Source organism: Pyxicephalus adspersus, chromosome 4, assembly GCF_032062135.1.
Source record: "Pyxicephalus adspersus chromosome 4, UCB_Pads_2.0, whole genome shotgun sequence".
Taxonomy (NCBI): Eukaryota; Metazoa; Chordata; class Amphibia; order Anura; family Pyxicephalidae; genus Pyxicephalus; species Pyxicephalus adspersus.
Window position 1 is genome coordinate 12,079,580 of NC_092861.1, and position 15,242 is coordinate 12,094,821.

Here is a 15,242-nt window from a genome sequence, read left to right on the forward strand (position 1 = left end):
CATATCTAGGCAGCTCAGGTGTGATTTTGGGCAACACCACCTGGTTTCTGTAGCCAAATCCTTTAACAGATGGTTAAAAATGCTATTAGAGACACTTGTAATGCTTAACTAACCTGAAAAAATGAGTGTGCCTTCTTTTCTATCCATAAATGGTCCTCTGGAATCTGGTTTGCCAAAAAAAAATGTAGCAACAAAGTGTGTAGCGCCCTTTCCTTGTGACAAAAAAACAGAGAACTAACTGCCCCACAATGGACTCATCCCCATATTGTAACCCCTGCATTGTGGGGTTCTGTGGGTGGGAAACTGATTTAAAAAATAGAAGCTCCTTCTAATCGTATGAAAGTGGGGCTTCCAGTTTCCAAATAAGTTCCTACTTGACGAACCCCACAATACAGGGGTTACAATGTGGGGATGAGTCCAGATATGCATCTTAATTAGGCTTTAAAGAAACCTTGTACAATCATGTAAATGTTTGCATGAAGATCCTATTCAAGGCTCAAAACCACTTACACAACTGCTACTCCGAACATAGCCTGAGTAGTGTATACTACAATCCCTGTTTCAGCCTCCCAATAACCATATTGTGGGACAGGCTAGGTTTCATCAGTGGACAGAAGAAACCACATTTTAACACTTCCGTCCTACGCTTAAAAGTATCCCAAGCTGGGAAATATGTGAAGCAGGTTTTTGTTTAAGTAAAACGTAAGGACACTCAAAGTAAGTAGCAGCCAGGGCTGCTAATCCAATGTATGCATTAAATGGTCATCAGAAAATGTCATACTAACTATCAAGCATGGGGGTGGATGATTTGATGATTTGCCTTGCTTTGCAGCCACAGGACCTGCTCACGTTACAGTGGACCATGAACTTCTTTGCATTACAAAGGACTTTAGAGTCAAATACAAGGCTATCTATGTGACAGCTAAAGCTTGGCCAAAATTGGGTCACCCAACAGGACAACGATCCAAACTCACAAGCCAATTTACAAAAGAATGGTTAAAAAAAAAGGAAACAAGGAGTTTTAATGACCCAGTCCAGTAGTCAAAATGTTTTGCGCACGCCTGGGAAGTAAGTCATCTCAGCATGACCTATCAACATGAAAGTTGTTTTAAAGAAGAGGAAAGATTACAGTGCCTTGTGATTAAACAGGGATAAGAGAGTAACATGGATTTAGTTGCACTGAACACAATGTAATGCAGTGGAACATAAATGGCTTATAGGACTGCCTCTGATCTCCCAGTCTGATAAATACTATCTTTTAAAACACAAGTAATGCTTTCCTTTTTATCAGATAAATAAACAAGTGGAGTACATAGTAATTTTCACATCTGCCTAGGACTTTGCATTCAATGAATTTTTTTTTTTTTTTTTTTTTTTGCTGTAAAGATTAAGCAGAACTCGGTGTTTGACTATTAATTCATGAGTGGTTTGCTCTCCTATAAACACCTGTGGTTTTCAGACAAAGCAGGAAAAAACTGCACAGAACAATCAAACACTCACTGTCATGAAATGACATGAAAGTGACCACAATGTTTTCAAATTATTGACTGCGGGATTTTATTACCTGTTTGTTGTTCTAGGCGGTGGTGAGCGTGCTTGTCTGGAGTGGATTCTTTTGGTTAACATTGTGGGCAGACACCTGCTGAAACACTGCAACCTTGCAGCGGGGTCAGCAGTGCCTGTTGGGGCCAGTTATCATTTCCAGAACACTTCCTGAAGCTCTCCAGACATCCCTTGTTCCAGGGATTGTTATTACGTGCCCTAAGGACTCAGCATGTTCAGAGGATCTGATCTGTGTTAAATAACGATTTTAAATCATAAAATAAACCAGACTATTGCTAGTATTATCCCAAACAAAGCGCCACTGTCAGAAAGTCTAGTAAGTTCACCCAACTCCATGTTACCAGAAAAGATAAAAACATAAAAATACCCAGCAGATATGTAGATAGAAATGCGGTTCTGGCTGCAATACTTATAACCTCTCAATTGCTGTCTGCTGCAATCTCACCCATGGTTTTATACCACAGTGGATTAATGATTCTCAGTGTCATCCAACTCAATTTCTGTATGCCCAAGGTGTATCATGATCCCCGACCTGGGCTCAAAAATCTTTTAGATAGCATGGCACCCACACAATATTACCTGAGCCCAAATATGTTTAGGAGGTGGACTGTCCACTGCCACCACTGAAGGAGGAGAAGAGATAGGACACAACGCCACTGGGACAACTAAATTAGGACTAGATGGGAGGGCATGGTAGCTCAGTGGTTAGGACTCTTGCCTTTGCAGCGCTAGGTCCCAGGTTTGAATCTCGGCCAGAACAATTTCTGCATGGAGTTTGCAGGCTCTCCCTGTGTTTGCTCCAGGTACTCTGTTTTTCTCCCACATTCCAAAAACAAGCAGTTACGTTCATTGGCTTTCTCCTATAATTGACCCTAGACTGTATTAATAACATATGACTACGATAGAGGGATTAGATTGTGAGCCCCTTTGAGGGACTGCTAGTGACATGACTATGGACTTTGCACAGCGCTGCGTAATATGTTGGTGCTATATATATTCTGTGTAATAATGGGACACAATGCCACTGGGATGACTTAAAAAGAAAAAAGAAGGGAAACAACACCACTGGTGTGACCAAAAGGAGGAGACATAGAACACAATGCCACTTGGCTTACTAGAACACCGTAGGATTTATTCATCTAATAAATGACCATCGCCCCAACTTTCCTTCTTCACTTCGTCCCTTTGATTTCAGCCATCTTGACTGGTTGGGCTGGGACATAACTCCAGCACAGGCTTGTGGGAGTTCATTCATTCCTGGCATGCGTAAAGGAAGACGGGAATGCTGGGTATTCTAACAACCAAAGCTGCAGATGCAAATGAGCAGCCCAGCTTTTTGCCAGAAACTTGGAGTGATAAGGTGTGTAGGAGGAATTATTGCAGAAGGCAAATTACTTTCTGCAATAATGACCTGCCTTTTGATGTTGAGGGAATAGGTCCATACTGAAGTTATCTTTGTGTATATAAATTATACAATCTACTGTAGATTTACAATGATGTAATATAAAGACAAATCTACACAATCCATTTTATTAGTATCAGGCAGACTCTTACATTACATTGTTGGTGGCAGATGTAAAGGAGAGTAAGCAATCACAATGTTAAATCATCGAGGGAAGTCATTAATCTGAGAATTTTCTTACAGCTGACATTTTTAAGAAGTAGGTTTGTTTGCGAATACGTCTGAATGGGCTGATAAAAAAAAAGGGGTAGGCCTGGCACAACACAGCATTGTTTGGATGAAAAACTGTAACCCATAGCGCAGATAGGTATAAGAATGAATAGTGTAAGTATAACAGTATATTTCTCTCCCCATAGGTGCATACATGTTTGTATGTTGATGGGCAATGTGTCAAGTTAGGCCATCCACTAAAAGAGGAAACAACTGAAATGCACCTCAGGGTGTGAAATGCATTTTTATGCTATACCACAATATACACCCAACAGAAAGTGATAGTAAAATCAGCCCCTAAATAGAGGTCAGTGACCACAATAAAATCCGCAAGCATTAAGGGCATCAATAATGCATCAGTGCAATAATATCCCTTAGCACTGGTATCAGTGTCCACAAAAAAAAAAAAAAACTCCACATTGGTTTCACTAGCCACAGTAACAAACCCCACTCCTTGTCAGTGCAGCAATACTTCCCCCACATTTGTGTCAGTCACTACAATAACACAGTCACTTGGTGTATGTTCACCAAAAAATATCCACATACTGGTGGTGTAGCAATAATAAACTTCTCATTGGTCTTACTGTAGTAATAGTAACCCCCTTGTTTGTGTCAGTATAGTAATAGTAACCCCCTACTTAGTGTCAGTATAGTAATAGTAACCCCCTANTTAGTGTCAGTATAGTAATAGTAACCCCCTCATTGGTGTCAGTATAGTAATAGTAACCCCCTCATTGGTGTCAGTATAGTAATAGTAACCCCCTCATTAGTGTCAGTATAGTAATAGTAACCCCCTCCTTGTGGGTCGGCTGATAAGCTACTCATTCGCTCCCCAATATGGGACAATATTCAGCTGACATTGCTCAAAGTAAAACTTCCAGAGCTAGGAGATAACTACTGCCTGGGTCCCTTACAGACGAGGGAGTGTTATGTGGAACCCAATAAAGTATAATATCATCCTTAAAGTATATCTACCTTTTATAAGAAGTTAAAAGTTTGACATTCCCATTCTTTCTGTTCCAATTACAATGGTCAACAAGAAAAACACTGAAAGGTGAATCTCTTGTTTTGAACAAAACAATAAAACATGTGTTTTAACACTTTCCCATTCTATTTAAAATCCTGAAATTGGATTTCTATATAGTTTTATAGTTTTTGAGGTAGTCATTATCAGGCAGTGCACTGACATACAAAATGTTTCTCTTAATTTGCTATGGGTAATAGGTATTCCTAAACAGAGAACTTATGTGAAAAATATGCCAAACACAATGAGATAATCAGAGAAGAACATTGAGTCTGGAATGAGTCAAAGCGATCGTGATTGTTTCCTGACAGTCGGCAATTACTGAAATACCTACAGCAGCTACACCTCCCCAAATATCCTGGAAATCAAAGCATTATTAGGAATCATCAGCAATCCACTCTCATTTTCTGTCTGATAATGAAGAGTCTGCACAGGAGCCTGAAGCTACAGACTGGAAAGACTATATTGTACAGCAATTGTACACAGACATCTATTGTGAGAAAGGACTGACAAACAAATGTTCTTGTAGGGCAAAATAATTAGATAAATGGGAAATACTTACAGTGAGTCCTATTTATTGAATAGACAGAGGAGGTCAATATAAGAGCCCATCAAATATTTTATACCTATCTTTCAGATTGATAGGACTTAAAGCAAAACGTTTATTAAAACATACATTAGGATAGGTTATTTTAAAAAGATTTAAACCAAATCACAAAAGCCTTTATGAAAATGTTTCCAAGTGATTTAGAAAATTTTTCTCAAATCTATAGTTTTTAGTTAAAAAAAAAAAAAAAAAAAAAAAAAGGACCTGATGATATTGTCAGAAACATCCTTGTGCGTTTGTGTAGGCTTCGGTCGGAACACCCACAACATCCCAGCTTCCGGTGAGGCTGCCGGGCCTGAATGAACTCCCATGTCATCCTGGCCCAAGTATTCAAGATGGATGAAGATCGGAATGAAGAAGAAAAGAAGAAAAAAAGATGGTGGTGCCCACAACAGAATATGAAATCTTTTCTTCTTCGTTCCGATCTTCATCCATCTTGAATGGTTGGGCCAGGATGACATGGGAGTTTATTCAGTCCCGGCAGGTAATTATAAACTGGATTCAGCTACATTTTAGGTTTAGGTGTTTATAGTAAGTGTATTGTTAATGCTGCAGCATGCAAAGTGTTTTAGACAGCTGTATACTTTCCAACCTGTCACAATAGTGTGCCTATTTTCCCCCTCAATGACTCTGCCCCCATTTAAAGACATTTGAGAATTGATGAGTTTAGTGCAGAGAGATTCTAATGGTGTTAGGGTGATGCCCCCTGGCAGGTAAAAGAAAATTACCCAGGTCGTGGAGTTTACGTGTGAACTGGTCTTCACCAAAGAACCCTGAAAGGGGTGATGGGCTGGTAAGCCTAGTAACCACTAGACTACTTTGACTTCAGAGAGAACCCCAGGTCACAGCCACCAGGCTCGCCCCACCAGGGGCAAGGGGAACAGATGACTTTGGTGTAGGGATAGCCATAGATAATGGGTAGGCTAGAATCATGTAATAAGTATAAGCGGTAGACCAGGGTTGAGGGAAGGCAGCTGATGAGAACCAATGTCAAAGTGGACCAAGGTCAGGGAAGACAGTAAGTGAGAATCAAGGTTGAGACAGTTTGAAGTCAGGCTAAAAAAAAAAGCAGGGTCAAGGTCAGGTATCCAGACAAGCAATTAGGCAGAGTAAAGTAAAGTTAAGTAAAGTCCCATTTAACATGCTGATGAAAACCAGAACAGGAGGGACTTTAATAGGATTGGCAATTGGTAATAGTAGGACCGGATCATGACCAGGAACTGATCTGGCTGTTGTACATACTTCTCTTCAGTTGTGCACAGTGTACTGGGATGCTGACATGGACAGAGTGAGTAGGACTAGATGGAAGTTGGGGAAGTTAAAAGCTGCAAACAGAGAAGCGGCAGGCGGTAACAAGTGGAAACCTGAAACCTGACCTCAACCTTACAACCTTACTGGACATCTTTGGTATGAATTGACATGCCAACTGGAGGTCAATTGACATGCCAACTGGAAGTCAAGTACTGTTGTTCAATATCATTACCTAAGCTCACAAAAACTCAAAGTGGCTCAAGAAGCTCAAAAAAGTAACAGACATTTTTTAAAAACTTGTAGAACGCATCCCTAGAGATACAAAGATAGGTGTGAAAGTCAGGTGTCCACAAACTTTTAGCCATATTGGGAAGAAGGCTGTAGGTAAACATGTTTCAGAGCACCATATTAATAGGGAAAACATAATAATATATTTAGCAGACATATTGCTAGTTAACTCTTTTACTTAGAATACCTGTCCTGGAGCTCCACACAAGTTAAAATTTGTGCGCAGACATCCACCACTAATCCTACCCTGGTCTAGACACCAATCTGGCCACATGAGTTCAATGAATATTGTATCATCGCTTCACTATATCATTCAGGTATCAGGGTAAATATTAATAGTATAATAAATAAATAAAAATGGTGTAGGTGTTAATTCAGATGCCTACTTTGCTACAAATTAAATGCAAATTCATTATTTTCTTGGGGGGAAGGCTGATTGTTTAGTAAGTTTTTCTGTAGTTTCTTGCTTTGTAAATGCTTATTGAAACAGCCAGCTAGTATATATACATACATAAAATAAACAGCTTGCAAACAATACTGCATTTGAATCTCTTTACAAAACAAACAAGTTAAATTGAGAAGGGGAAAAAACAGAAAACAATGGTGAAACTTAATATTTGGTCCCCGTAAAGGTTGTCAGTTTGTGTGTATAAAATAAAATTTCTGCAAGATAATTGACAAATTTTACAATGCATTCTGTACACAAGAGTCCTGTATACACGGGTATTAAAATTGATATGAAAAGGCCAGTTTTCTCAGAACAGACATAGGACTGTTTCTCTCCTGGACAATTGTAGTAAGAGTGCAGCACACACACATGAGATTTATAAGCTTCCTCTTGTCCTAATCAAAGGTCAAAACAATGAGTTATTAAAAGCACTTTCACTTCCTTTACACCAAAGGGCTGTCTAGAGCCCTGAGGCAGTAGGTTAGAAAAGCAATTTGTCTGCCTTCTGTCCCGTCTCTTCTCCCTCCTATCTCATTCTCTTGCCTACTTCTCCTTTGGGGTTAGGAGATGTCACACCAAACAAAAAATCCTCCATGAGAAACCTCTTTTACTTCCCTGCACAGGCTTAGCAGGTTATAGGTTAAGAAAACGTCTGATATTTTATTTATCCAATCTGCATAGTACATAAACACCAGTCTACAGGATGCTCTGCATGTCTTCATAGAAAAACAGTAAGTTCCAGCCACCCCCAACAGCGATATATTATCTGCCCTGCAATGTGCAATCACCTGCTCCGGACTATGAGCATGGACCGAAATTAAATGCATAATAATGTGTATGTAAAATACCTTGCAATGCATGCAGCAATTCAGAGTTTATCAATACATTGTAAAATGAAGTGTATAGTAACCAAAGTAAATCATGCAAGTGATATGGAGCTCGGAAGATCGGAAGACCCAGATCTGGCTACTTAGTAATTACTTACATAGATAGCTAAAGCATTTAAAAATTAGATTAGGAAAATAATAATAATAATAATATATATATATATATATATATATATATATATATATATATATATAGATTGGATAGTTTTATGTATTGATGGACACATTCTCTTTAATAATGATGGAAGGCAATTTCTCCATTGGTACATAAAACTCAATTGATACATAGCCCTTTAAATTGCTTACTATGAGGGCCCATTATACATAAGTATTCACTGTTTACCGGTCACTCAAACTCCTCCTGAAAAAGTACGTATTCTGCCAAACACTTAAAAAACATGCGAGAGTCATCAGATCCAAGTTGATTATTTCCTTTGCAATATACCAGTTGGAAAAAAGCACCATCTGTCCTAGGCTACGTACACAGGTCAGATGATCCCTGTCCGATTATCGCTTCAGGACTAGTACAGGATGAGAATCTGGCGTGTACAGCGGACGTCTGACGTCGTCTGTGGATCTGTCCTGGCGGATCCATGAAAGACGAACAACTGCAATACAAGTGAAGGGGAGAGACCGCAGCAGGCTGCCGCACACTCGTTCTCCCTTCTCCCCTCTCCATAGAGCAAAACTGTGCTGTGTACAACGCTCGTTCATGCATCTTTCAGTCTTTTTGTCGTTTGAAAGAATCGTGACAGATCCATTCAACAACAAAAATCTAACGTTTGTACGTAGCCTAGAGCTTCTTACAGATATTTTGCATCAATATTCACCCTATAAAGGAAAGTTTAATTTTATTATTTAAAGTTTTATTATTTAAGATAGATTGGAAAGAAACACAGTTGTTACTGTTCTCTTATGCTGTGAGAAACGTCTAACAATAAACAGTATAACACTGTAAAAAGGTTTTCATTTTACCAGGTTGATGAGCTGTGTGTGCACAATATCTTCTACCAGAACGGCCGTCTCGTACAAAGGACGACGAGCATCTCCAAGGGAAAACCTAAAAAAAAAAAAAAGCACAAGACATCAGCCAAAATGAACACAAAAATACAAAGTTTGTATATAAAAAGGGAAATTAAACACATTGTAAAAGCTAAACAAACATTGTGCAATAAAGTTTTAGACAATATATAAATAAAAATATTCTAAAATCTCTTGATCTCCACTTACTACAGAATACTAAACTAATAGGGTTCATTGGGAGGAGCAAGGTGCCTTTAAAACTTTTAGATACGAAATCTTGCCTAACATCAAGGTGCCTTCTATTAACTTTGTGCTTTTGTGATGCTAATTTGATTTTGTTTTTAAGATCCTGACACCCTCAACCTAAAAGTTCATTCACATTTACTAATTATTGTCCTCCTTTGTCCTCCTCCTCCTTCGTACAGCGCTGCGTAATATGTTGGCGCTATATATTGTTTATTAATAATAATAGGTTAGACATGAGGTCCATGGTGTGGGAGGTACGCTTACAAAAATGATCTATATATATCAGTATTCTCCACAGCCCCTTTTATCCAGGCCTGTTTTTCAGTGGTTAAATCTCTTCCCACCCAGCTTAAAAAAAAATTCTGGGTTGAACCTGTTGGGGTCCTCCAAGGTCCCGTTTGATACTATGGTCATAGGATCTGCTTATCCATGTTTCAGATTTATGTTTTTAATCTTTGACACTCCCCTGACGGGTATGTGTATTGTTACTGTTATGGCTAATATGGGCATTGTGATTTTAAATCACACCTTAACGCATTTTGATTGAAATACGATTTTATTAATATTAATGAAACTATGCTCGGTCCTGGTTGTTATGTCATTGTATTGTAATTATTTTTGTATGTACCATGTTGTTGTATGTCAAAAATTTCTTGAAAACCAATAAAAAATATTGAAACAAAAAAAATTCTGGGTTGAACACTATAAGTTTTGGTCTTTTGAAGAACAGTTTAAGGGCCTACTCACACATAATCCTTACTGCAGGAAAACAGTTCAAGTAGAAATCACATTTTTCATATCTGGCTGGTTCACATTTATATGCTGCAGTTTAATGCATTTTTGCATGACAAAAAGCAACCTGTATAAAAAAAGGTTCATGATTTCCCATCCCACTCCTCCTTCTCCCACAAAAACCTTCCTCAGTAGGCACGAGGGACATCACTTCGCTAAATTCACTTTTTGTGCCCCAAACACCTTTGCAAGCACAGTTTTTAACCTGGTAAAATTAGTGGTGCCATCATCTCACCCTCTTGAAGAAGTTTCTCAAAACACGTCAAGGACTGAGCAATACTTTATAAGAGCATTATAAAAATTAAATATCACAAATACACTGAATATATTACTAGATATGTATTTTATTCCTGGAAGCAGCTTGTGTATATAGGTTTTAATCATGAATGTAATTAAGGTTTGTGATATTATATTGTCTTCTTCAATACATAGTAGTACGAAGTACCTCATCTACATTCACAACATTTAACTTGTAAATTACGGGGATGTGGTACCCTCCTATTTAGATCCCTTTATAATATACCTTGGTTTTACTTAAGTTTCAACCTTTCCTCATTCTATCTAAAAGTAAACTGAAAAGGTTTCTTTGTGTTTGCCCTTAACCAAGGCTACGTACACACGTCAGATGATTCTCATCTCATGGATGGTGTTGGACGAGAATCTGACGTGTACAGCGGCCGCATGACATCATTCATGATTTGTCTTGGTAGATCCGGGAACGATGAAAGACGAACAACCACAATGCAGGGAGCTGGGGAGAGAGCGCAGAGAGTTTCAGCTCGCTCGTTCCCCCCACTCTCCATAGAGCAGAACGCTTCTGTATGTACAGGGCCCATTCATACATCTTTCAGTCTTTTGTTGTTAGAAAAGACTGTGATAGATCCAAATGGCAAAAATCTAAACGTGTGTACGCAGCTCTAGGGATCCAAAGAAAGATTCACAAATTATTTTTTTTTGCATAAACTGAATGGGGTGATTATACAAATAGTTGAAGAGAAGTGTTTATACTAATTTTTATTCATGAGAATGAGTTGGAATTACACTTCAACGAAAGTGAAATAAAAAATATTAGCACTATTCCTTTCAGAACAAAGAGGAGAAAAAGTTCACAGCTTGTGCGGCATTGACCCTTTATCGAAAACGACTGTCAAGACATTTGATGTCATCTCCATCTCACACTTATCTTTCCCACACTCCAGCTGCCAGACCCTTCCCACACACACACAGCTCTTCTAGACATCAGCATGGCGGTTTTCGGTAGAAGAAGTGAAGAAACCACCTAGCCCCGGCCACAAGCGCTTCCTCTTCTTCCTCGCGCTGTGCGCTCTGACTCATTTCTCCTAACACTGTTCGTGCAAACTCTGCCTCAGCACACCTCTCACACCCAGCAAATGAAAAGGTTTTTTTTTTTTTCTAATTTGTTGATTGTGGAAAAAAACAAAGTAAAGCTTTTTTTTTGTGGTGTCTTTTGCTTTCTTTGAATTTATAGTTTCTTAATAAAATATATGTTAAAAAAACACAAATAAAAAAAGCGGTTTTCTCACACTAACCAGCAGTTTCAGATAAATATTGTTTTTTGATGTATAGCAACTGTAACTTGCTCAAGTGTTGTAGCTTGTCACAGTAACTTGCATGCCAATTAAAGCTAGAAGCTGCACTGTGAAAACTTGCTAACCCATATTATGGATTCTTACAAATTTTAGGGTTCTGGGGAACAATCTGCTGGTTTATAGAAAACCACAGAACCTACAGCACCAACAGCTTTTCTCAACGATTTCTATCTCAACTTCCTTCCTATGCTGTCATTTATATTCAAGAATTGACCAAGCAGAATGAACAGACCATCTCATTTTGCACTTTGTCCACTCATTGTATTATAGCCAGAAATAAAAGAAATGCAAACATAATTGTTTAGTAAGTATTTGTTATTAAAAAAAGTTAGTAGATGTGGATGTTGCCCAGTTTTACATATACAGCTACTGCAGTTGTTTATAGAAAATGATGAGGTTTCTTTGATGTTTGTTTGCACGGCTAATTCTGAGATGCTTTTGCATTTTACTTTTTTAATTTAATCCTGATGGTCTAAAATTTTAGGACGCTGAAGATGTCAAGCAGTTTTTTTGTCTTGGGTGTATTTTAACTGCACAGCACAAGCGCATACATGCATTTTGCAAATAATTTATCAATTGGTTTTAGGTGCTAATACCATCGTTTAAAGCCCACTTCTAGTTTTTACATTTTTATCAAATGATCAGCATTTGTACAACTGTGCAATGCAATTAAAATATAATAATACAGAATACGGTATGGACATTGGCCACACTCTCTGAGGACCACTCAGCACCAGATATAAGGCGAGAGAAATACACGTGTAAGTCACATGACTGGCCAAAAGATTCGGAAGGATTTAAGAAGTTCTGCCCTGTAAATTTTTACTTTCTAAAACAAGATTAGCAATACTGTTGTCTTAAAGAAGTGTAACTTGCTATTTTGTTTTTGAATATTTTTGTGGTCCAAGCTAAACAAAACAATTACAAACAAATGTCATGACTTTTGTATGCAAAATTGAAAAACTATTTTTGGTCTTTAGTGTTCTGACTTATTCAATGTCATAACATTTTAATAATTTGGTCGGCAACCCCTGTTTGAGAAATGTCCAGTCTAGCTGCATTAAAAACTATTTATCACCCTTCAGCAGCACTTTGCTCATTGTTGTCAATTTACTTTGTGCGCTTTCTAGCATTTCAGAATGTGAAAGTTTGTGGGCACATTCTAGTTTGTATGGGGAAATGTTTGCACACTAAGGCTAAATTCAGGCGGGCAGTGAGGTTGCGGTGGAGTTACCACTTCCTCTCACCCGCGAATCCTGCCTGCTGTTCAGTCACTATATGAAATGTTTCACCTGCGGCTGCCTATAGGGAACAAATGGGGGGCGGGTTGAATTTGAATTGAATTAGTTATGAATACGCAATATGCAATGTTGTTTTTTTTTGTTTTTTTTTATGAATTTTCCACAAATTTACAGTTCAACTAATCAGATGGATGAAAAAATTGGTAAAAACGTTATCAGTCATGATAAGCTGGGTCTGTGCAGGCAGCTTTGGAGCTTGTGTCCATGACATTAGTGTAAAAGGCTTCTGAGATTATTTAGAATTCACTGACAGATGTATTTGACCTGCTGCCAGGGTTCTGCATTTCTACAGACATGCCTAGTAATGTAAAAAGTAAATTGGCATCATAAATCAAGAAAATGTATATATGGAACAATTTAAGCAGCACTGTATTTGTGAATAAATTATGAAATCTATTTTTAAACTGTAAGTAGTGTTTAGTACTTGGATCTAACATGGTCTTAGCCTGCATGAATAGATAACGTTATAATATACTGTATGTATTTCATGTATGCCTACAGTTCCACTTTAAACGTTTCTGACCGACAGGGCTTTTTTGCAGAAAAGGATAGGCGATGTCTCTTCTGCATGAAGCATTATTACCTGCCTGATCTTCTTTCCTAATTGAGCGGCACACATGGCAGGTCAGAGGAAGCTTTGACTTGCTTTGCATTATGTTGGATTTCCTATAGAATTCTCTTTGAATTGCATGCAAAGCAAGTCATGTCTCTATTTAATGTACAGTGCTGCTTAATACCTTGTCGCTATATAAATCCTGTTTATTATTATTATTATTATTATTATTATTATTATTATTAATAATAATAATAATATGCAGCATTACACATAAATCATTAAACTGAATTGCACAAAGCGAATCTACAACTAAAGACAGTTCACTTGCAGTCCAGGGGTGTCATAAATCAATGAACAAAGCATAATTCACTTAGAAACAGGAAACAAACAAAAAAAAAAAACTGACAAAAACTTTTTTTTTTTTATTATTTTACCAGGCCATCTGTTTGCTTTTACTTTCATAATATCCCTTAGACCAACTGCCTGGAATGCTTTACTGCGGTTTACGATTTTGCACCCAGACAGACACAGAATTGTAATGGCATTGTGGTTCCACTTACACGCTGCATCTTCAGCAGACACCTCCTGGGAGAAGCCAAGTAACATTTGTTAAAATGACTCTTCCCAGTACAAGCCACAGACCAGAGTCATTAGGGGGACTAATAAGGACAGATTTGTGGGTTTTATTTCTTGTGTTGTATCTGCCGGCCAGGCCGACATTTGATCTCTAGATCTGGGAGAGAAATTAACACATTTTATTAGGTGCAATAAGCCTAATCTTTTTACCTGCTGAAATGAATACTTGTCTATTATTGAGGAGGGGGCATTTTATTGTAATAGTATTATCCCAATACATTGTTTTTTCTTCAAGTTTACAGAAAAATGTAAAGAATCCAATAGTAATAGCTGATCTCCTAAAATAATGTTTTTAGTAACTCCAACCAAAACTTTCGATTTTGAATGAGTTTGGAAGTTTGAGTTACTTGCTATCTACACATTTCCTTGAGCTTTAAGAATGAGGAGAATCCTTGCACCCTTATGCTAGGCCATGACATAGAGGTTTTTTTTTAATCCAATTATATACTACACATTATGAAGCCTCCAACTGGCAAGTGTGGCGGCACAATCTGACTTTTCAATATCTCTGGAAGTTGTGTAGAAGTGAGCTGGTATTGTTTGCATGGTCCTTGGTTGGAGGTGCTGCATCTTTATTAGGGATTGTTTTGGCACCACACTACAATCCTATGGTTAAATTGCATTTAAATCGCCCATCAATTACCCTTATGGATCTAAAGAGAGAGAGAGGGTTGTCAGGTATTAAAAACAGCCATCAAGCATCCCCTTTTGGCTTTTGTGTGAACTGTTGCACCACTCTCCTGACCATGCTCAGATGATGGTGGGAGGTAATTATCAGCCTGGTTGTGGACGGTGACACGACTAAGCGACTGCACAGTGCAAACCCAACCCGCGGAGCATTGCATTAACTGTGACTTATTTCTCCACAGAGAATTTGGTTCCATTTTACAAACCACATTGAGGCTATATTATGCAGGCAGATAGGAAGCAAAACAGTGCTTATGGGAGTTCTTCAATATTCATCCATCTGATTTTAATTATGCCAGTCGGACATAGGCAGGAAACACTGACACCATGACCGAAGGGACTGTTCACGCTGTATATATGGGAGACATAAGCCAATAATAAAAAAATTACATTTATTTATTATTATTTATTTATTATGGAGTCCGGAAGTTCCTAAAAGAAGCTTCACAACTTAATAAACAGACAGAGAGCTCATATGTGACCCCATTGGTGAGAGATTTCTCCTCACGTTTTAAGAGTATGATACAAGGACAAAATATAAAGAGAATGGTGATCAGCAGAATTAAATGTTAAAGAGCTTAACTGATGAAAAGAACAGGAAGTGAGAAAGATTTTTTCCAATAGGGACACAGGCAGTAGTAAATGTTTGGA

General features: G+C 38.1%; 1 protein-coding gene across 2 annotated transcripts in view; it reads right to left on the reverse strand.

Moving 5' to 3' along the window:
• The window catches only part of SUPT3H (SPT3 homolog, SAGA and STAGA complex component), a 270,705-nt gene that overhangs the window by 118,720 nt on the left and 136,743 nt on the right, over positions 1 to 15,242 (reverse strand). For both annotated transcript variants that reach the window (XM_072407412.1, XM_072407411.1), the window contains exon 3: positions 8,716 to 8,800. In XM_072407412.1, coding sequence (XP_072263513.1) covers positions 8,716 to 8,800 — 85 coding nt within the window. The remainder of the gene's footprint in view (positions 1 to 8,715; positions 8,801 to 15,242) is intronic.